At 42.5% G+C, this 23456-nt stretch overlaps 1 protein-coding gene across 20 annotated transcripts in view; it reads right to left on the bottom strand.

Moving 5' to 3' along the window:
• KLC1 (kinesin light chain 1) overlaps positions 1-23456 on the bottom strand; it is a 66904-nt gene that overhangs the window by 19513 nt on the left and 23935 nt on the right. For 12 of the 20 annotated variants that reach the window (XM_058567799.1, XM_058567795.1, XM_058567798.1 and 9 more), the window contains 11 exons: positions 22257-22487; positions 18805-18883; positions 18085-18310; positions 13230-13317; positions 12522-12623; positions 10187-10360; positions 9940-10039; positions 6885-6934; positions 6728-6795; positions 4670-4778; positions 864-1025 (listed from right to left, as the gene is read on the bottom strand). In XM_058567799.1, coding sequence (XP_058423782.1) covers positions 864-1025; positions 4670-4778; positions 6728-6795; positions 6885-6934; positions 9940-10039; positions 10187-10360; positions 12522-12623; positions 13230-13317; positions 18085-18310; positions 18805-18883; positions 22257-22487 — 1389 coding nt within the window. Of the gene's footprint in view, positions 1-863; positions 1026-4669; positions 4779-6727; positions 6796-6884; positions 6935-9939; positions 10040-10186; positions 10361-12521; positions 12624-13102; positions 13141-13229; positions 13318-18084; positions 18311-18804; positions 18884-22256; positions 22488-23456 lie in introns of those variants that run through there. The other 8 variants (XM_058567802.1, XM_058567806.1, XM_058567810.1 and 5 more) reach the window with 3 other exon arrangements.

Here is a 23456-nt window from a genome sequence, read left to right as displayed (position 1 = left end):
GGGACCCGCTCCAGCTAATCCTGTGCTCAACCCTCCCTGAAGAAAGCAAAATTCCAAAGATACCAGCTCAATGTACAAAAAAGTTACCCTTATGTTAAAAAAATTCACGAGAAAGAAAATGTCCAGAAGGCCACAGGCTCTCTGGCAACCACTGGATAAACAGCAGTGGTCTGAGAGGCAAACCAGGGAAACTCAGAGGCAGAGCCTGGCCAGGGGTTGACAGGTCACAAACACAGGCACATGTTCTGGTCCGAACCTCTGGCAGGTAACTGTGAAGAGCAATAGCCCACGGGACCCCTCAGTGGAGACATGACGTTCAGGACTGAGGCGGGACACCACCCTACTGTCCCTGCTCTTGACCTGTTCTTTCTAAAGAGAAGTTCTGCTTGAAACATCATTTCCCTTTAAGGCACTCAAATTAATTCTAACAAAATCTACAGTAGCCTGATGAGTGAAATTAGGAGCACTGGAGTTAGCAATGAATATGGGTAAGTTAAAAAAGCGAGTTAGTTATCTGCCACACTAATCCTAATATTAAAATAAAATCAGATTATGGATTATGCTTTAAATAACCAGGACACTCAATCAGCATTTAAGTGCTCAAAGTTAAGCCAAACAGTTTTGATGGGTTCCTAAAAAGAAGAAAATTACCACTTCAAAGAAATAACAGACTTCAGTATTAGGAGGAGATAAGAACTTACAAAAAGCTTAATTGGTACTTAATTTGAGAAAAGTAGAATGTCTAGCACAAGAGACAGGGGAAGCCACGGGAAAGCACTCCCGGTAGGAGACGGGCCCCCGCCGCTGCCCGCAGACAGACAAGCCCCTGCCTGAGCGCGCTGGCAACTGTGTACTGTACTTACCCCATTCCACTCTACGCTCATACTCACTTCCTCCCCTCCGTCAGGGCCACTCTCGTACTTGACCACGTCCACGTTGAGGCTCTCTCGGCTTCTCCTCTTCTCCATGTTCTCAGGGTCATTCAGCACTTCAGCTACTCTCTGTTTGTGAACATTGTCAAGACCCTGTGAGCCAGGCAGGGGGAAAAGGGTTTGATCCATTAGCACTTGAGTTGTATCAGTGATTTCTAAGATAGCTAAACTTCACTAGAAAGAAAACAGTTCGTAAACATTAGAGAGAAAAAATCAGAACAGTGATTCTCAGGAATATACATTTGAGACTTCTGCCGTACATAAACTTTACTTCAAATGTAAAAAACCCATAAACAAATATTGAGCCCCAGTTAATGATTTGCTCGCTTAAGTATTCAGAGAGAAGTGTACTAATGTATATAGATTTGAAATGCTTCCAAAAAAAAAAAATGGATTGATGGATGGATAGACGGGAGAGATGTGCTCAACTATAATGTTCACGATAGCATCTACATGGCAGGGACACAGGTCTAAAATTCTTTCAACTTCTCTATATGTTTGGAAAGTTTCATCATATGCTGGGAAAATGCCCAGTTTTTAACCCTTGAACACTAAGTCTCTTGTGTTTCTTGCCTCCATAATAAGTACATGATTGAAAACTCATGGATTACTTTATTCTCAGCACAAGATAACTGAAAACTAGCCACTAATTTACAAAAGGCACTTTAAGAGTAAGCTTTCACACTTTTAGGAAGTGATAAGCAGCAACAAGCACTCACCTTATTTTTTCAATGATTATTCATACATATTTGAGTTAAAAATAACTGGATTAAAACCCAACAGGTATTGTTCTCCATGTGTATTTCCATACCACCTGATGACCAGGATGCAACATGTTTTATGTTCTACATGGGATTCAATCCAAACAGCTCATGCAAAAAACCTTTGCTGACTTCACAGGTTCCTCCTCAGGAGACGCAAATCGCAAACAGACAGTGTGTTGCTGTGACTTTCACAGCAAAGCCAAGCAGGAGGGGACCATTCTCAGTAAAGAACTAGCAATCTCCTTGAAACTTCTGAAACTCCTGACTCTCAAGACTCTGCTCATTTGATAAACATTATCTGGCACTTTAAAACAAAGCCTGGATTGCTGATACCACTCCTGACGACGACAGGTCACAGCACTCTAGAGCTAGAATGAGCACTGCAGACCATCTAAGCCACCCTCCATTCCCAGGGGTGGCACAGACGGCACAGCCTGTGCTGGAATCCCATGCAGCCCACACAGCCAGACCCCAGCCAGGGCTCTGGACCCCATGTCACAAAGCTCCACGCAGCAGCCCTTCAGAGTCAGAAGACCCAGGAAGGATGACAGGACTTCAGAAAGGGCTTCTCCAGGGGCAGGGGCTGGGAGAACACACCATCGACAATATCTCTACTGGGTCCTCTCTAATCAGTCTGCACAGACTTTTTTGAAAGAAAAAAATTGTAAGGTATATATGGGTAATTTTATTTTATTTTTTATAATTTTTTTTATAATTTTATTTATTTATTTTTTCCCCCAAAGCCCCAGTAGATAGTTGTATGTCACAGCTGCACATCCTTCTAGTTGCTGTATGTGGGACGCGGCCCCAGCATGGCTGGAGAAGCGGTGCGTCGGTGGGCGCCCGGGATCCGAACCCGGGTCGCCAGCAGCAGAGCGCGAGCACTTAACCGCTAAGCCACGGGGCCGGCCCATATATGGGTAATTTTAATCCCAGCCAAAAAGTGGCCATAAACCAACAATCACACAACAGCCTACATATATACCATTGAGGGGGAAAAAACCCACACCTGCCCCTCCAAGCCTAAAAATATAAAACAAAACCAAAACTGTCATCTCTATATATACACACATACACATATATAGTAATACATTGACTCCTTACTCTAAAGACTGGCAATTAAATGGGAAGAATTAAGACTTTTTCGTGTCCTTTTTCAGCATAACTAAAATAACTCAGTTGATGAAGGAAAGTGCTTCAGTAGTTCATAATTTTTTATCGCCAAATACCATTCCAATATATGGATCCACCATGACCTGTTTATCCATTCACCCTATGATGGACACGTGGGTTGTTTCTACATTTATAGACTACTGTAACGCTGCCATGAACATATGTGTACAAGGACAGTCAACTCTCATTATTTACAGATGTCGTATTTGCGAACTCAGCTACCTGCCACAATGTATTTGTAATCCCAAAATCAACATTCGCAGTGCTTTCAGTTATTCGTAAACATGCACAGAGTGGCGGAAAATTTGAGGTACTCAATGTGTACTTCCCCAGCTAAGACTGAACAAGGTGACACTCTGCTTTGTTTCATCTCTTACTGTAAACAACTGTCCTTCTCCCAGTCTAAATTATTTAGTGCCACACTTTCCACACTTTTGTGCTTTTTTGTTGGCGATTTTGCTGTTTAAAATGGCCCCAAGCCTGGTGCTGCAGCGCTGGCCAACGTTCCCGAACACAGGAAGGCTGGGCTGGGCCTCATGGAGAAAACAGCTGTGTCAGGTGAGCCTCCTTTAGGTGTGAGCGGGAGGCTGCTGGCTATGAATTCGATGTTAAGGAATCAACAGTATATGCTAAATAAGCTGTCTTTAAACAGAAACACACATAAAACAAGGTTATGTATTGACCAGTTGATGTAAATGTGACCAGAGGCTGGCAGGAACCTAACTGTGTATTTTCCCCTACAAGCAGTGGTTCAGTATTTGCTAATTCAGTGTTCACAGAGACTTACAGAACATAACTACTGTGAATAACAAGAATCAACTGTATTTGTTTGAACACTTGTGTTCAATTCTTTTGGGTATATACCCAGGAGTGGAATTGCTGGGCCATACAGTAATTCTGTGTTTAACTTTTTGATGAACCATCAAACTGTTTTCCACAGCGGCTGCATCATTTTACAACCCCACCAGCAGTGCATGAGGGTCCGAATTCCTACACTTCCTTCTCAACATTTGTTACTTGCTGTCTGTTTTGCTTTTCTGATTCTAGCTATCCTAGCGGGTGTGAAGTGGTATCTCACTGTGGTTTGGATTTGCAGTCCCCTAATGACTAATGATGTGGAGTCTGTTCATGTGCTTGTTGGCATGCGTGTATCATCTTCAGAGAAGTGTCTATTTAGGTCCTTCGCTCATGTTTTTAATTAGATGGTCCTTTCGTCTTTATACATTCTGGAGACTAGACCCTTACCAGATATGTGATTTGCAAGTATTTTCGCCCATTCTGTGAGAGCCTTTTCACTTTGATGGTGTCCTTGAATGTACAAACATCTCTAACTATGTGAATCTAACTGGTCGAGTTTTTCTTTTGCTGTTTGTGCTTTTGGTATCGTATTTACAGTCTTTTAAACAACATAATTTTATTTGTACAAACTATTAAAAATTTTCTATTTCTAAATCAAACTTTCAATAAGTCACATAAAAGAGAATCACTAAACTCAAAGTTATAACAGATAAGTTAAAAATAGAAGGTATGCTGGGGGCCCGCCTGGTGGCGTAGCGGTTAAGCGCTCGCACTACGCTTCCGAGGCCCGGAGTTCGAAGGTTCGGATCCCGGGCGCGCACCAACACCCCTGCTTGTCAAGCCATGCTGTGGCGGTGTCTCATATAAAGCAGAGGAAGATGGGCACAGATGTTAGCCCAGGGCCAATCTTCCTCAGCAAAAAGAGGAGGATTGGCAACAGACGTTAGCTTAGGGCTAATCTTCCTCACACACACACACAAAACAAGAAGGTACGTAACTGACCTGTTTACGTGACCTCATGGCTGCTTCTTCCAATGTTTCTGCAGCTTCATATTTGCCTTGACGTCTGTAAAGTGCCCCAAGGTTTTTTAAAGTAGTTGTAACAGTTGGACTATAAGAAAGCACATGACATACAGAACTATTAAATATAAGTTTTAGAGCAACCAACACACAACAGCACATAATCTAATGGACTAAGAGGCTTATGTTTGGTTAAAAATATTTTTTAAATTTCGATGGAACTTTTTTAAACTGTAAAATTCTAAAATGTTCTGCTATCTCAAGCATCCCCTGCCTACCAGTGCTGTTCAGGGCAGTTAGGGTTGACCCTGGCACTTGCACTAGACACCTCTGCAGGGCGGGGTCCACTGCACCGTGCCTTGTGGCTAGGGGATGTGCCCTTGCCCTCTTCCAGGCTGCGGCCACTCTCACACAGTCCCAGCCACTCTGTCCACAGAAATGTCTGTGCTGGGTCTGTCTAGTGACTATCATGCTTCCCCTGGAGGGAGAGCTTATTCTGCGTTGAGTAGTAAAGAAGACACGGTGTTTGTAATGTTGCTATTCACCTTCTCCCTTCTCTCCACAGGTAGAGGGGAAGCAGAGCAAATCCAAACCTCACCAGCAACGGGGTCTGAGTCAGGATGAATGCTGCATGTGTGAAGGCAGAATAAACACTATGGACAGGGATGATGTGTTTCTGTATTCTTGACTGAGCAGTCTTACTAAAGAACTAGAAATAAACCTAGTTCATTTTAGTATAGATACGTACTTCAAGAGACATTTTTCTTACTAATGATAGGTACTTTAGATACAGAAATAGAGAAGCTATGCTCGCTGTCTTGGAGACAACTACACAGTAGTGGGAGAAATAAAGCATATAAATGTAAGATATTATGGTAAGTGCTATGGGGAACCCAGAGTAGGGGTATTTATTCCAAAGTAGGGGTTCAGAGAGCTTTCCTGAAACAGATGACTGGTAAACTGAGTCTGAAAGGATGGGTGAGACTGAAGATAAGAAAATGACCACAGGGGGCCGGCCCGGTGGCACAAGCAGTTAAGTGCTCGTGCTCCGCTGTGGTGGCCCAGGGTTCACCGGTTCGGATCCCAGCGCGCACCGCCGCACCGCTTGTTAAGCCATGCTGTGGCGGTGCCCCATACAAAGCAGAGGAAGATGAGCACGGATGTTAGCCCAGGGCCAGTCTTCCTCAGCAAAAAAAGAGGAAGATTGGGGCTGGCCCAGTGGCTTAGTGGTTAAGTGCGTGCGCTGCGCTACTGGCGGCCCGGGTTCGGATCCCGGGCGTGCACCGATGCACCGCCTGTCAGGCCATGCTGTGGCGACGTCCCATATAAAGTGGAGGAAGATGGGTATGGATGTTAGGCCAGGGCCAGTCTTCCTCAGCTAAAAGAGGAGGATTGGCAGATGTTAGCTCAGGGCCAGTCTTCTTCATAAAAAAAAAAAAAGGAAAGAAAGAAAATGACCACAGGAAAGGTGTTTCGGTCAGAAGAGGGAACAAAGCTGTCTGCAGCAGCCCGTGGTATGGAGGTGGCAAGCACAGGCTCACAGGGCTGGTCATGGAAGGGCTCACACCACCCGCTGCAGACACCGAGGCCCTGAGGGCCTCGAGGAAACAGGGCAGGTGTATGCCTAGGGTCTCCCTGTGGCATCCCAGACACATGTTTGCAAAGTGCTGGCTTTTGCAGGTCTGCTGGCCTATTTCCCATGAGTCTGCTCTATGGCCAACTTAAATACCATGTCCTTGTCTAGCTATCTCTTTCTCCTGCAATTCAGTAGTTAGCCTTGGACAAAATAGTATTAATGGGCAAAACCCATATTTACCCCTATTATGGTGGGTTTTGTGTATGTAGATCATCTCATTTACCAAGTATGGGATTTTTTATTGGAATTTGGGAAAAATACGAGACTGTGCAACCACACCACCTTAAGGAACTTTACACAAGGAAATTTACACCTTAAGGAATCTAGGCAGGGTCATTTACAGGCTGCCTTTAAAGCATTAGTACCTTCCACAGCTGTTTGTGTTTCCAGTTAAACAGACATACCTATCAACTTTGCAGGCCTTATACCAGCCACCATACTCTCCAAAAGATGTCCCGTCCTTTTGCTTTCCCTAAATTATAAAAAATAATTTCAAATGAATAATTATCTTGAAAGCAATATATCCAATTGAGAAAATCTCTGAAAACAGTATATTCTTACTTTGCATTCTTCTCTTTCTTCAGCGTGCATCCAAATGGGTTTATTTTCATCTAGGGAAGAAAAAATAACCTACTATAAATAGAAGCATAATAGAGCCTACTGAGTAGAAGCTGTCAAGTTTCAGTGATTGCAAGGTTTTTGTTTTGTTTTTTATATGATCCTTCTTAGATATTACTTCTCACAACTTGGACAGATGAGGTTCACAAGGGAGGAGAAAGCCTATGAAAACAGAACCAGACCACAAGAAACAAGTAGGAGATGGCCAACACGTGCAGCACTGTCAACAGAAGATGCAGAATCAAATGTACCTAGACAGGGAAGGCAACTGTCAAAAAACCTGACACATGCTGGGGTCCCTATACTGAAACTTTTTAACGCTAGAATCCTCACATAACATGTAGGAGTATTTAGAATTTGAGCAACCTAGCATTAAACAAAAGTCTAAAAAAAAAAAAGTAGTAAGATACTGGAAGCAAAAGTGGAAAAGATGCAAATCAATACTCCTTTAAAGTCTTCTTACCTTCTGAGAATGTTAACACATATGACTCACTCAAAGTTTCTACAACTAATGTACCCATACCACAGAGGACAAGCAGTCTTAAAAGTGAAGTTTATGAAAATATTTTTACGACATGAAAAATGATTAAGCTACAAGCATAAGGGAAAATAAGCAGTAGATATGATTATACGATTATATGTAAGCATGGTTTCAAAAATGTAAATCAGAGCCAGCCAGCTGGCACAGAGGTTAAGTGTGCATGCTCCGCTTCGGTGGCCCAGGGTTCGCAGGTTCGGATCCTGGGTGTGCACCGACACACTGCTTGTCAAGCCATGCTGTGGCGGCGTCCCATATAAAGTAGAGGAAGATGGGCATGGATGTTAGCCCAGGACCAATCTTCCTCAGCAAAATGAGGAGGATTGGCAGATGTTAGTTAGTTCAGGGCCAGTCTTCCTCACAAAAAATAAAAAATAAAAAAAAATAAAAGTATTTACTAAAAAAGAAGAAAAATGTTAAAAGATGTATTTGGGTGATGAAATTATGGGCAATTTTCACGTTCCCATCTCTCCATGAACTTTCAAGGTTTCCTGCAATGAAGACCTATTTCAGGCTCCCACCCAGTCCACCTACTCCTCAACTATAAACCCTGGGCAAGCTACTTAGTCTGCAGTGTCCTCGCTCCTAAGATGGGGTAATGTTTGACCCACTTCACAGGACTTGAGAAAATTAAATAAGGTTACACATTTAAACTGCTTAACTGCAAGACTAGTAGTACGTGGTTAACTATTATTACTATGATTATTATTCATCATGTCATAGAAGAAGAGTGAAACTAGTTTTAAATATTGGTTTTAAAAGACTGAACAGTATTTAAAACTTACTAACACTGTTATTTAGTGTGGTTTTAGCTCCATCTACTAAACTAACTCTATTGCTAGAACAGACAAGTAGACACCACAGTTAACAGAGCTTGATTTCCCAACAACGAACCAACTCATGGACTTCATTCACTGTGCGCACTGTGAGCAACAGAAGGCCCCCGTGACACGGAAGGTCATGCACCGACAGCGTCACAGGACACATCAGCATCTCGCCTAAAGAAAAAATGCCTGTCTGTCCTATGTTTTAACATTTGTATGGAGGATTAATCCGAGTATAGAAAACTACTTTTAACTAGAACCCAATTAACTGAACTTCACGCTACTATTTTTAGCAGAAAAAATCTAGCAAATCATAAGGAAACAAGTCTTCCCCAAGAGTAGAATTATTTAAAAGAAGCATTAAGGAGATGGCCTGGAATCACTACAAAATCAGCACAGCCTCTGCAGTTAGATGAGGATACGAAAGCTCCCTATGAACTATAAATCGCCAGGGAGGTCACTTGTTGGCCCTATCCTGCCACACAACTGCAAATACAATCCAATTCCAGAATGATGAACCTGAGGCACTACTATATTCTGATAGCAAAAGAGATTTACTGCTCCACTTATTAACAGAGAAAAAAAAACAAACACATTTTTCAAAGATTTTTCCAAAGTGGTTTCTAGAAAATCTCTTTAGAAGAAAAATTTTATTAACCAAAACCTCTCTTTCCCTACACATTCTAAGGTTTCCTGGACACCAGTAACAACTATCCTCATTCTGAACATCTTATGTAATACATGATGGAGGGAAAAAAAAATGCCTTATGTACCACAAAAATATTGTTTTACTGAGCAATTTAAATCCTATAAAATATTTATTACAATCTGAGTATTAAGCACCTATAATACTTTAAGGAATATAAAGGAGACAGGCCTGGGCTTAAGACAGTCAAACAATCCAGCAGGCCTGGGACGGGAAGAATTTGCATTTGACAGGACCCAGGTGGTGCTGGTGCTCCTGGTCCCTGCTGGCACTTTGAGAATCATTGGATTACAGGACAATGCCAGAAAGCATTAATGACTCCAGGGAAGATTTTTGGAGTTAGCATGTCTAAGTCATGCCTAAAGCAAGCATGGGCTCTGGAGAGGGCAGCACAGAAAGACGTGGGCAGGTGGCCATCACTCCTCCCCAGAGGGTGCACGACCCCACTGAGTTATCAGTAATGCCAGGCAAGGACACAGGCGTTCACCACGTTCACTGGATGATGAATGAATGGATGAACTGATGAGTCGATGAGCACTCAGGCTGTGTCACGTTCTCTCCTCTATGTGCTATTTGAAAAATCGTTTCTAAAATTCAAATTAAAGTCTATCTTGATAATATTGTGTTGACTTGGGTATTACCAAGTTCAAGATAGAAATCATTATTTTTAATGCATCCTACAATTGTATCTGCATAGAAGCAGGAGTGTAGGGCCGGCCCTGTGGCTTGGTGTGCTCCGCTGCCGGCGGCCCGGGTTCGGATCCCAGGCGCACACCGGTGCACCGCTTCTCCGGCCATGCTGAGGCCGTGTCCCACACACAGCAACTGGAAGGATGTGCAACTGTGACATATAACTATCTACTGGGGCTTTGGGGGAAAAATAAATAAATAAAATTAAAAAAAAAAAAGAAGCAGGAGTGTACATCTTACCATCTACAGAACCAAACTCCCTTTCATGGGCACGAGTGAGAATCTCTTTGTACAGCGTTTCTGCTTGCTTGAATTTTCCTTGCTTCAGATAGCAGGATGCCTTAAAATAAAATAAAATGTTTAGTATTCTTCATATGTAAATGAAGCATACATTCTTATCTACAGGTTACATTATGAAACAAAGCTCAGATTTCAGAAAGAAAGCAATTCTGGCTCTACCTACAGAGTTGTTCCTCTGTAAACATACCAGGTTATTTTTTGTTTTGGCCACATTGGGGTCATCGGGTCCCAGTTTTGTTTGGTAGATCTCGAGGGCTCTTTGATAATAATATTCTACTTCTTCGTACTTGCCCTGGTTCTGGCACAGTAAGGCCAAGTTATTTAACTGCTTAGCAACATCAGGGTGATCCTTTCCCAAAACCTGAAAATAAAAAAGTATATTAGAAACACTTACTTGTTTCACTACCATCTGACCCATTCTCCACCCTACAAGAGAGATCTGTCTAAATATAAATATGACTATGCCTTACTTTTAGGCTTATAATCCTTAAAAGGCTTCTCATGTCGTGTAACAATAAAAATAATTTAACTAGAATTTATTGAACTCTTATCCTTGGAGGGAAGGAGGGAACTGTGCCAATTTTCTTTACATAATTTAACTTCCTTAATTCTTATAATAATCCTACATGGTAGGTAACATTATCATGCACATTTTGAAGATGAGAAAACTGGGCTTTATAAAGGCTATGTTAACATGACTGCCAAGTCCTGGAAGAGCCCAAGCTTAAACCCAGCCTCTCTGACTCTAACTACTGCATTACTCTCATTCCTATGCATACAAGCCTTCGAAGGAAATTTCCAATTCTTCAACTCCACCTGTGTATCCCTTCACATTCAGACCTGGAGGTCCCCTGCAATCACCCCAAACTCCTTTCCCTCACATTTCAAACTCCACCTTCAGGGCTCTTTGAACTCACTGTCCCAGATGCCCGAAGCTCCTCTCCCAACCCCCCACCCAGCTACTTTCCCTTCAGGTCTCTCTTCAGGACCCCTCAGAGGAAACTTCCCTACATCCTATTTAAGGGAGCCCTCAGCCCATCCCCACCCAGTTAACTCACAAGCACATCACCTGGTTTTTCTCTATCTTTCCAAGTACACTACCTGAAACTATCTCATTTATCTGTTTAGTCCTTTATTGTCTGACTCTCACTCATTAAAATGTAAGCCTCAAGAGTGCGAAGTCTTTGTCTGTCTTCGTCACCGATGTAATCTCAGCATCTAGAAAGGTGCTGGCACACAAACAGATGAATAAATACAAAACTATTTCCTTAGTACCCTGAAGAAGCAATTCATTCTCTCAACTCTGTGCCTTCTCGAGTGAGGCAGGCCTTCTCTCCACCCCTTTCTGCATCCCCTACCTCTCCCTGCCTGGAAAACTCTGAACTCGGTTATTTAAGACTCGGTTCAAACACTGACCATTTGAAAGAAGCCATCTCCAATGCACCCCTAAGCCCTGGACTTGGAGGCGGCCCTGCTCTGTCCTCTCCCAGAGCTCCCTCCTAGAAGCCAATGCACCCTGTGCTCCCAAGGTCTGTCTAGTGGACTGTGCTCCTGGCGAAGGAACTGCATCTCTGATTTGTAAATCAACAACTCTAATCAAGCAGGGGGCTCTTAAGTCCTCAATAAACATTTGCTAAATGAGGGAATGAAAGAGCAAATATTTATGAATGAATCTGGCAGATAACCCTATATAGTTCATAATCCTTAATTTGATACGTTTGTGTTCTCCCTGATTTTAACCCCAGTACACTCAAAATCTGACCATTTTATTTCATAAACATCATGCAGCTGGCAGCATGATAAAATTTTACTTGCACAGTTTGATAATAAGCCCCTTTTTACTTTCCCTTACCCAATTCCTTGCCATATGGCTCAAAATTAAATGATTAATCTCTCAGTATCACTGGTAAATAATCACAAAAAATACCAAGAAACATGAACCTGACACCTGAGTCTCTGTAATATTTGAATAGTCATACAGAGTACTGCTGAAATTCACAAGTTCCATTTTTTTCAATACCTAATCACCATAAACTGTAGCAGCTGATATTAAATATCCAAGAGACTGACTTAATCTATAGCTCTGAGTTAATCTTTAGTTCTGGAAATAATTATTTCATTTTTTTAAGCTTTATAAGCATATTTGGTGACTTTATTTTTAAATTTTAATGTTTTTCTTATTGACAGGCACATGCCTCATTGTCAAATGAAATGCCCCCATCCTTTCCACCTCCAGTTCTCGGAAATTCCTTCTTCAATAGAGTCATTTCTCAGCCACCTCAGGCTGGGAGGGCATGCAGACTCAGGGTTCCACCCTCTGAACACCCACACCCTTACACACCCATTTGTGTGGGCCAATCTGGCTGTGTTTTGTGGGCTGTCCACCTTACTGAATTAGATATTTTCAGTAAATGGTCAGTAATGACATATCACAGTGGTCACTTCTCAAAACTTAAAACTGAAATACTTAAAAAGCACAAAACACCACACCTCAGAGAACAAGAACCCCCCCTCACCCGCACCTTTTCTCTGATCTCCAGAGCTCTTTTACACAGCGGCTCAGCTTCTTTGTACTTCCCTCTTTTGCCATACAACACTGCGAGGTTATTCAGAGTTGCTGCCACCTACCAACAGAGGGAACCAGGAAGAATGGTAAACAACATCAAGGGAGAGGACTTCAGACACCACACATTCATTTACACCCCCTATGTACAGTGAAGTGCTCTCAGTTGGATGAAGCAATATGACTTCAGTTAAAAGCAAAAGAGCAATTCACTGTAATATAGATAGAGTATACAAAGTAACACTGCAGAATACATGTAATCAACATGATCTCGATTTTTTAAAATTTCACTGAAAGCCACAAAGCCAACCAAAACAGATCTGTATGCAACTCTAACCAGATTTTAATAAAAAGACAATATAAATTCTTTAGAGAAAAATTTATAGAAGTACATGCGATTTGATTTAGGATCAAAAAATACAGTCCGTGATCCATTTGAAGTGGTGCTGATACACAAATTAAGTGTGCACTGGCTATGCTAATGACAGAGTCACCAGCACTGACGTACGTCACTGGTATCGAGTGAGTGAAGACTCCTACCTGTGCCAGCTAGTGGAAAGGCAGCTCTTAAACCTTCCCTGTTGAGTTTAATATTAAAATGAGTTGGGTAAAAACAATATTAAGAGAAAATAAAATATAAAAAGAATGAAAGACCAGATATACAAACCGCGGGATGATCTTTGCCCAAAGTTTTTTCACGGATGGCCAAGGCATCATTCAGTAGATTAGCTGCATCTTTGTATTTATTCTGGTCTCTAAATTGAAAAACATACATTAAGCGTTTTAGATGTAGCTTACTATATCTTTTTAAAATGTAATTTTGGAACTACAGAAATAAAAGTTATGCTTCAACTATTTAAAAAATAAAAGTCAGCTACTAAAACTATTAAAAACACCTCTAGTGTAGAAGCAAAAGACTCCGTCAATAAATGTATTGGCAAGGTGAGCCGGAAGCAGACCTCATTAGCTTTGAACCTGGCCCTCCCATCTAGATCACTGGGACAATACTGCCCCCACAGTGCAGTGTTGTCCTGCACATGCCAGCTGCCCCACACAGAATAAGTGATGCAGTCCAGAACAGTGGACCGAGCTTCGTATGGTATCAGATGGAACCGATTCCAGCGTCTGAGCCTGGGCTCTGCCAGTTAATGGCTATGTGGCTTCGGGACTTTAAGCAGCCTCCTGCAGTTCCAGTCAGCCCATCTATAAAGTATATTACCTAACTCACAGAGTTGCTGTAAAAAGCTAATGATATACTATGCGTATACTGAAAAAGCCTTGTTAAATAGGGCCGGCCCCTTGGCTTAGCGGTTAAGTGCGCGCGCTCCACTGCTGGCGGCCCCGGGTTCGGATCCCGGGATCGCACTGACGCGCCGCTTCTCCGGCCACGCTGAGGCCGCGTCCCACATACAGCAACTAGAAGGATGTGCAGCTATGACAGACAACTATCTACTGGGGCGTTGGGTGAAAAATAAATAAATAAAATCTTTAAAAAAAAAAAAAAAAAATAAATAAATACAATACAATACATTGTAGTAGTGTCTTAATTTGGTATACAGTTTGCTACCACTTTCTTGAGTAAGGAGGAATGAGGATCTTTTTTGACTGTGGTAAGACAGAAACACCACCAGCCCAGCTCCCCTTGGTTTAAATGCTAACTGACGATGTAATTGCAAATGAGTCATTTGCTTTGTGACATTTAGTACACATATTTCTCAACTGAGTAATAAGAGCTGCACAAGGCTTTACCCTGCAGAAGCCAGACTGCCCTACAGAACATGGAAAGTGTTAATAAGGCTTCTAGAACCTCTGAAGCACACTAATTCTGACCAAGTATATTGAGTTTTTTCCTTCATCATCCTATTACCCATTATAAACTGGCTCTAACTTTTTGTGAAAGTTAGCAAGTAGGAAATAAAGTTTCAAAAACCAGTAGACACTGAAAAACAATAACAACCACAACTACCTAAGGGTGTTGTGACAGTTAGGTGAGACAACTTATACCGAGTGCTTTCATAAACTATGACATGTCATAAAATGTCAGGGACTAGTCATGAGCCAATATCAGCCATCAGCCAAGGTCACACCAAGAGTCAGAGCACCGGTTCTCAGCAGCGGCCCAAAACTGACAGCAATCCATCTCAGCTGGAACTTGCTATAAACCCGCCCGACCAAGCCCTGACCTGCGGAATCAGAAACTCTAGGGGTGGGGCCCAGCACTCCTATAACAAGCCTACCAGGAAATTCAAACTCAAACTGAAAACAAAAGTATACCACCATAAGCATTAAAATCCTAATAGAGGGGCTGGCCTGGTGGCATAGCAGTTAAGTGTGCACGCTCCGCTGCAGCGCCCCGGGTTTCGGATCCCGGGCGCACACCGACACACAATGCTTGTCAAGCCATGCTATGGCGGCGTCCCATATAAAGTGGAGGAAGATGGGCACGTATGTCAGCCCAGGGCCAGTCTTCCTGAGCAAAAAGGGGAGGATTGGCGACAGATGTTAGCTCAGGGCTAATCTTCCTCACAAAAAAAAAAAAAAAAAGAAATCCTAATAGAAAAAGGGCGAGATAACAGACCATTCACAAAAGGACAAACAAAAAATATATAATCAAAGAAATACAAATTAAAACACAATGCTGCACTTCTCCATTAATAAAGAGTGCAAGATGACCAATACTGCCCCAGGTTGGTGACAGTGTAGCAGGAGTGAGGACTGCCACCATCTCCCTAAAAAGCAGTTTGGCAATATGTACCAAGAATTGTAAAATGTTTATATTCTAACCCATTTTAGGAATTGAGCCTAAAAAAAAAAATCCAAAATCTTGAACAAAACTTAGAAAGATGTTCATCAGTATAATACTGATGGCCCCCAAAAAAGCTTACAATTAAATGTCCCTTAATACAAGAATGATGAAATAATGAGTTACGGTACAGCTGTAGGATGCAATATTGAATATGAACATGAATATCTATGTAGCTACTAATTTTTTCTCAAACTTTTTACTGACTGAGTAAACTCTCAGGCTACAGCGTTAAGGACAAACACAAGATTGAAGAGAGGTCACCGACATCCCAGCACCCAACACAGTGATAAGTGTACCACCACGCTTGCTTAGGTACAACAACAAAAACCCAGGTATGTTCTACGTGTGTTTTTTATTTAACTCATTTATAATATGAGTATTTACTGTTAGCCAGAAACTCTCATGTTGTTAGTAGGCACATAATTTTTTTTTTTAATTTTTAGAATGAAATTTAGCATAATCTATCAAGATTTTAAATGCAAATACCTGTGACTAAGGAATTCCTACAATCATAACAGTAAAAACTTGCAAACAACCTAAGTGTCCATCAACAGGAAAACAGTGAAAAAATTTCAGAAATATCCCTACAGAGTACTATGTAGTCACGAAAAGACTGTGCTGCCAACAAAGTGCAGAGCTGCAGAGCATGATCTCATTTTAATAAGCGTTAAGGGTGCTTACTTTCTTTTATTGTGTGTCTTTTTTTAAAGAAATTACTTACTTCCATGGTTGTAGTATACCCTTTCTCTTCATGGAGCCATTATCTCTCCTTTCCCTCTACATTGTCCCTATTCTTGCTCAGGTTCCCATCTCCATACCCCCAAGACCCTTTGCAAGCCTCCTGACTGGCCACCCTGACTCCAGGCTCCGGCCTCCACTCTGTCCTGTGCATCATACCAAAGTTAACTCCTAAGACCCAACTCGGAGCCCACTGTTGTCCACAGGCACCCTCAGCACAGCCCGAGAGGCCTCTCTGATCAGGCCCAGCCCCTTCCAGCCCCACCTCTTACTGCTCTTCAGGCGTCACTGAGCTTTTCCAAACTGGATTCAGGAGTATGCTCCAAAACACCCAACGCCCTTCCCATCTCCACTAGCAAAAATCCTAGCCACCCTTCAAGGCCCCAGAAAGTGCTCCCACGCCTCCATTTATCCTTCTCTAAGTCCCTCAGCTAGAAGGAATCTTTCTGTTCCATGAACGCTTCTGTGTTATTTTATTAACGCCACCACAGGGCCGGCCCCGTGGCTTAGCAGTTAAGTGCATGCGCTCCGCTGCTGGCGGCCTGGGTTCGGATCCCGGGCGCACACCGACGTACCACTTCTCCAGCCATGCTGAGGCCGCGTCCCACATACAGCAACTAGAAGGATGTGCAGCTATGACATACAACTATCTACTGGGGCTTTGGGGGAAAAAATAAATAAATAATTAAAATTAAAAATAATAATAATAATAAATAAATTTAAAAAAACACCACCACAGTCTCCCTGCTTCTGTAATTACATATGAATGTAAAGAGCCTATTTTCTAAACAGGGTTATAAGTTTCTTTAGAAACAGATTTAGATAATGCTGTTTGAATATCTCACGTCTACCAGGCAATACCATGTGTCACATCCCCTACAATCCTTCCCTTGGCCCTCTCAGTGGGTATTATAACACCTCCATTTTAGATACGAGGAAACTGAGTCTCAGAAAAGTTAAGGGCTCTGAAAAACCACCTGTGTCTAGTGCCCATTTAGCAGAGATACAAACTGAATTCTCCTGACTTCAAGTTCAGTGTTGTGGTTTCTCCTTGAGAACAGGAATTATGTATTCCTCTTTAGGGTCTCATAGAACCTGCCTAAAGTCATACATATACTTGAGTCTCAAAAAATGTTTGTTGAACTGAAACAATCAAACCAATGAAGAGAAATGAAGCAGTTAACTAAAACCCACAAAACTGGAAAGGCCACAGTAAACCAATCCCACTGTGTGAATTATTTCTCCCTCCTCAGCTACTCACCGTGATCTGCTCACTATGATCTGCTCTCTTTCAGGTTAGTTCAGCTGAAGACACGAGCAACATAACATTTCCTGATGCCATGAGGGCAAACTAAATCCATTCAACATGTTTACCAAAGGCTTCTATGGTAGGAAACACGCTACAGTAATATGAGAGGCAGAGACACAAAGATAACCTGGTCCTCAACCTAAAGGAGTCAATATTCCAGAAGACGGAACAAAATTCAAACAACCCGATGCCCAGCATAATGAGCAAGTGCCATAAGAGGCAGAGATAAAGGGTTATGAGGGTACAACAGGGGCAAGGGGCAAGTGGAAGCCTGAATTCAGAAAGGAAAGAGCACTAACAAGGCCCTAGAAAGGTGGGAAGGCTGCAGGCAGGCATAGTGGGAAAGCTATTCTGGACAAGAGAAACTTAGTGCACAGAGTCTTGTGGAAAAAAATCACGAGTTTAGTCTGGCCAGAGAGAAGGGTGTGTGTGGGCTCCTCTAGAAAGGCTGAATGAAGGGCTTCCAAGAAGCGTCTGTCCCACCAGGTGATGCCCTGGCCACAGAGCTTGCTAAATATTTTGAATTTAACCCCTGACTGTTTGAAGAGAACTGGATAATAAGACTTGAAAAGTAGCTTATACAGGTTTATAAAAATATACTTTAAGAGTTAGCTCTTTAAAAATATCGTCTCTAGGTAAAATTAAGAGGATAACATGAAAACTACTAGCCTGTACACCAAGGCCAGAATATTCAGCATGGTGGCCACATCCGGGTGGTCATGGCCAGAAGTCTTCTCCAGGTCCTCCAGGGCCTGCTTGCAGAGGGGCACGGCAACCTCATAGCGCCCCTGCGAGGCATACTGGATGACCAGGTTGTGGAGGGTGCGCAGCCGCGCAGGGATCTCGTAGCCACCCTGCTGGGCGGCCGCTGCTGCACTGCTGTGCTGCTGCTGGACTACAAAGAGAAAGTTTCACTTCAGACATGTTTAGAGAAAATTATCCAGATGACATCATTTAATTAAATTTTTCTTCTCTAGCTTTGGTCCAGATCGGCACGTGGCCCCCACACTACAGAAACCTGTCCAGAACTCCTTAGGCAAGCAGGATAACAACAGTAACTTGCTGGGGGTCTCGTGATGCCCCACAACGGTGCAGTGAGACTGCTCTCAGCACCAGGGAAACTCATTCTGCCTTTTTCACTCTGTAAGAATCCACAGACCATGCCTGAACTGTTTGTGCATACCCCTGTCTGGCAGGGGCTGGTCTAACTTATTACTATATACCAACAAGAAAACCACTGGAAATACTTTTGAGAAACACAAGGCAATCTGAGTGCTCCTGCAAGGCAGGCTGTATCCACTAAGACGCCCCTAATTATGACAATTATATCCCAAGAGGACAAACCACCTTATTTGTATGCTGCATTTAACCACCACTCCCCTCACTTACTTCCTTGACCAGGGTCGTCATCATCATTTGGAAAAAGGTCATCCAGAGGTTCTTTGGTGGAATCAGTGTCTTTGTCCTCCTAAAAACCAACCCAGGACAATCTTAGTCTTACAAATACTATAAATTCTGTACTGGATGTCTTTGATATAAATTTCATTTTAATTAAAAATCTGAGAAAAGATGGTCCGGGGACCGGCACAGCGGTTAAGTGCGTGCACTGCGCCTCGGTGGCCCAGGGTTCGCAGGTTCAGATCCCAGGCGCGCACCGATGCATGGCTTGTCAAGCCAAGCCGTGGCGGCGTCCCATATAAAGTAGAGGAAGATGGGCACAGATGTTAGCTCAAGGCTAATTTTCCTCACAAAAAAAAGAAAAGATGGTCCGTTTTTAAGATTAAATAAGGTATTATCCACAATTTGGCTTATCCATCAATTTAGAGAGTAATAAAAAGCTTGCTAGACTAGAATTCAAAATACTAAATGCAGGCCAGGGTGGCAAGACAAACCCTGATGGCCTCTCTATGCCTTAGATTCTTCACCTGTGTTCTGAGGAAGTTCAAATAGAGCAGGGAAATCCTTACTAAAAATAAATTGTATTTCGAAACCAAATATGTAAAAACAGATTAAAATGGTGCATCTCTGAACGCCACAGAACTGTAGACTCCCCTCTCTCCCCAACCACCAGCTCTACCGCAAGACAGCTTTAAAAGTCTGTGACTCACGTCTCCCCCACAGATCGCTGATTAGTGCAGGGGTAAAAATAGTGACTACACAATGGAGAAAACAGATAACAGCTTGACCAGGTGAGAGATTAGCTTCGCCCTGGGGTTTGCCTCTGGAAGGGATAATCTGAGAAGTACACATGGTCATTCTTGTAATATTCCTATCTAGGATGCATAATGCGAATATACTCATAAAGAAACATTAGACAAACCCAAACTGAGGAATGATCGAGGAAGCAACTGGCCTGTACTCTTCAAAAATATCAATGTCATAAAAGACCAAGACTTTTTTTCTTTCTTTGGAAAGGACCTGTTCCAGGTGAAAGATGATGACTAAAGAGACAAGACAACTATGTGCAGTATGTGATCTTGAACTGGATCCTGAAATGCAGTGAAAAAAATGCTATGAAGAATTCCATTGAGACAGTTAGCAAAAGTGCACATGGACTGCAGAGTAGATGAAGCGCTGTGCCCTGTTAAATTTCCTGAATCTGACCCTGGCCCTGGATTCCACAGAAGAATGTCCTCATGCTAGGGAAATGCACCCAGCTGCAGTAGGGGGAATGTGGCATGAGGTATGCCACCTACTCTAACGTGGTTCAGAAGAAATAATCACTCACATGTACACCCTGAAAGGGGAGGCAGAGTTAGCTCATTCTATCTCTTCTCCAAGCTAGACATTTTTTCAAAATAAAGAGTTTTGTAAGTTTCTGATTCTACGAAATCAGCTTCCCCTGCTCAGTTATCCAGTACTCCAGGTGAATCACTGGCTGATCAACATGTCCATTCTTATCCCCACAGGAACCTACGGCAGCATATCTTTTAAATCCAAACAATTAGCTGCATCTGATCTAAAGATGTAAGAGAGAAATACAGTAAGCCTAATAAAACAGGGTGCTATAGACTAACTGTCACCCCCAAAAATCATATGTTGAAGCCCTAACCCCCAATGTGATGGTGTCTGGAGATGGGGTTTTTGGGAGGGAATTAGGTTTAGACGAGATCTTGAGGGTGAGGCCCTCATGATGGGATTAGTGCCCCAATAAGAGACACCAGAGAGCAAGCTCTCTTTCCCCACCCAACCCGCCGTGTGAGGACACAGCAAAAAGGCGACTGCCTGCAAGCCAAGAGAATCCTCACCAGAAACCAACCATGCTGACATCCTGATTTCAGACTTCCAGCCTCCAGAACTGTGAGAAAATAATTGTCTGTTAAGCCACCCAGTCTATGGTATTTTGCTATGGCAGTCCGAGCTGACTAAGATACAGGGTAGGTGTAGGTTCGCTGGTACAATGCACAAGACTAACCCAATAGTCTTAGGATGAGGGTTTGGATTGGAGACACAAATGTGGAACTCACTGGTATGTAGATTATGTAGTAAACATGCCTAGCACCATGTAGGCATTAAAAAAATGTTAGCTCAAAATGCAATGTGGACTCCTGGATCGGATCCTAGAACAGAAAAGGGCCACTAGTGGAAGGACTGGTGAAACCCAAATAAAGGCTGTAGTTTAGTTAATAGTAATGTAGCAATGTTAAATTCTTAGTTTTAACATATATACTGCTATGAACTGAATGTTTGTGTACCCCCAAAATTCATATGTTGAAGCCCTAACTCTCAACGTGATGGTATTTGGAGGTGGGGCCTTTAGGAAGTAATTTGGGTTGGATGAGGTCATGAGGATGGGGCCACCACGATGGGATTAGTGTCCTTATGCTAGATCTCTCTCTCTCTCTCTTCATGGACCAAGGAAGACCATGTGAGGACACAACCAGGAAGAAGGCCCTCACCAAGAACCTGACCAACCAGGCTGACACCCTGATCTTAGACTGCCAGCCTCCAGACTGTGAGAAATAAATGTCTGTTTTTTTAAGCCATGCAGCCTATGGTATCCTGTTACAGTGGCTCAAGTTGACTAAGACATGTACTATGGTGATATAAGATGTAAGTAACACTAGTGGAAACTGGGTGAAGGGTATATGGGAATTCTCTTTACTATCTTTTCAGCTTTTCTGTGAATCTAAAATTATTCCAAAATAAAAAAAGTTATTTTAAGAAACAAGTTAAGCAAATCAGAAATAAATGATGAATGAAAAATAATTGAGACTGGGATGAACATCCAAAAAAAGCCAACAGAAAAAGGAAAAAAACCAAGGTCCTTGGGGAATCCCAACATTACAGGAACCACAAGATAAGCTGGTAAGAGAGCCCAAGAAGGAGGCACAAGAGAGGTAGCAGGAGAACCAAGTGGTGTGCTGGGGGCAGGGAAAAACGAGTTTCAAAGAGAAAGTCAAGATCCACAGCATCACAAACTACACAGTTAGTCCCGAGTCTGGATTATAGATGATTGGATTGGGTCACTGTTGACCTGAAGGAAAAGAGTTCCAGCAGCACGATGGGCATGGAAGCCAGACTGCAATGGGTTAGATGTACAGGAGATCTCAAGCTGGGGCAAACCTTGCTGAAGATAATGGTGCCTCTTTGCATTGTACCTTATATTTACAAAGTATTTTTACACTTTCTGACCATTTTTCTAAAAAACACACATGAAAAGAACATGGCAAAGAGAACTTATATGACTTGCCCAGGGACTCAGTCCCAAGACCCACAATCCTTGGTCTTACTAAGTGCAATCACTGGAGGGGAGAGGAAAACAATGACAGCTTTACTGAAACAATCTACCAAATGTAACATGGTAATTGTCAATCCCGCATTCCTACAGAACCACTTACGGATGGAGAAATGTCATCATCATATTTTTTTAACTGATTCATGAATTCCAGATGCTTCTTTTCTTCCTCCAGTTGAGCCACAGACTGCTCACTCTTCTGTAATTTCTGCTGCGTGTTGGCCAATTCATCTCGCAGCCACTGATTCTCCTGGCACAGACGACGAACCTGCGCACGCAGTTTCTGTTTCTCTGACTCAACGGCATTCAGGTGATTTGACAAAGCCATCATAACCTAGACAGACAGAAACGTTTACAGCACTGCAGTATTCTGTCCAACAAACATTACCACCCATCTATGCAAACATTCTGTGGTTGCAGCTCTAGCTTACATTTGCAGATACGTTCTCCAAAGTACATGTAACTACAATTGGCCATCTACTTCTATTTTCACCCATCAGTCACAGGCTACATTAACGGGGCATGATAAAGAATATCACATGCTCATAATATCTACAAAAAATATACATTTTTTTTTTCTATTTGAGAGTACCTCACATGGAGTAGCGATGGACACACAGCTACTCTTCTGACGAAACTCTTATTTTTTTACTTCCTATCTAGACGGTTCCAACATAATTTCTCATAGACCCATCTTCCACGTGTGACAGCGTGTGCACATGCAGGCACCTGTGTACAGAGTGCAGGTCACTCTGTGAGGGGTTGGTGGTGGAGTTGGGGAAAGGAAGGCAGACAAATCTTCTTCTGTCTTCCAAGGTAAGAGAGGAAATCTTTGTAGCTAACACTCAGAGTCAGAACGCACTGATGCATTCATCAACTTAGGTTCACATCATAAAATCTGGTGGCTGCCCCAGGACTCTACCTGTATGCACCAATTAGTTGCAGGGACAGACCTGCCTGAGCCCATAGCAAGTTCCTGAGAGTATAAGAGCACAACGAGTTGCGGGGAAAAGCTGGTTTTATTCTCTTCTCTCTTTAGACCATATACCTGTCCTTCCCTCTTTATTACCCTCCTAGGTGTAAAACCTGAAACTCCAGAAGGTGGGACTTTTTCTTCCTTCTTTTTTAACCCTAATATCTGCCAAACTAAAAAAGGAAGTTCATATTCATATTGCTTTTCAACAACAAAACTTGCAAAATAACAGATTCGTCATAACCAAAGTCAAAGTCAAAGTTCTACAATTAGAGTCTGTAACATGGTTAGGATGAAGAACTCTGAAACCAGGGTACGGACAGTCACTCT

The sequence above is a fragment of the Diceros bicornis genome, chromosome 24 (genome assembly GCF_020826845.1).
Source record: "Diceros bicornis minor isolate mBicDic1 chromosome 24, mDicBic1.mat.cur, whole genome shotgun sequence".
Classification (NCBI taxonomy): Eukaryota; Metazoa; Chordata; class Mammalia; order Perissodactyla; family Rhinocerotidae; genus Diceros; species Diceros bicornis.
This window is presented reverse-complemented; position numbering and strand designations above follow the sequence as displayed.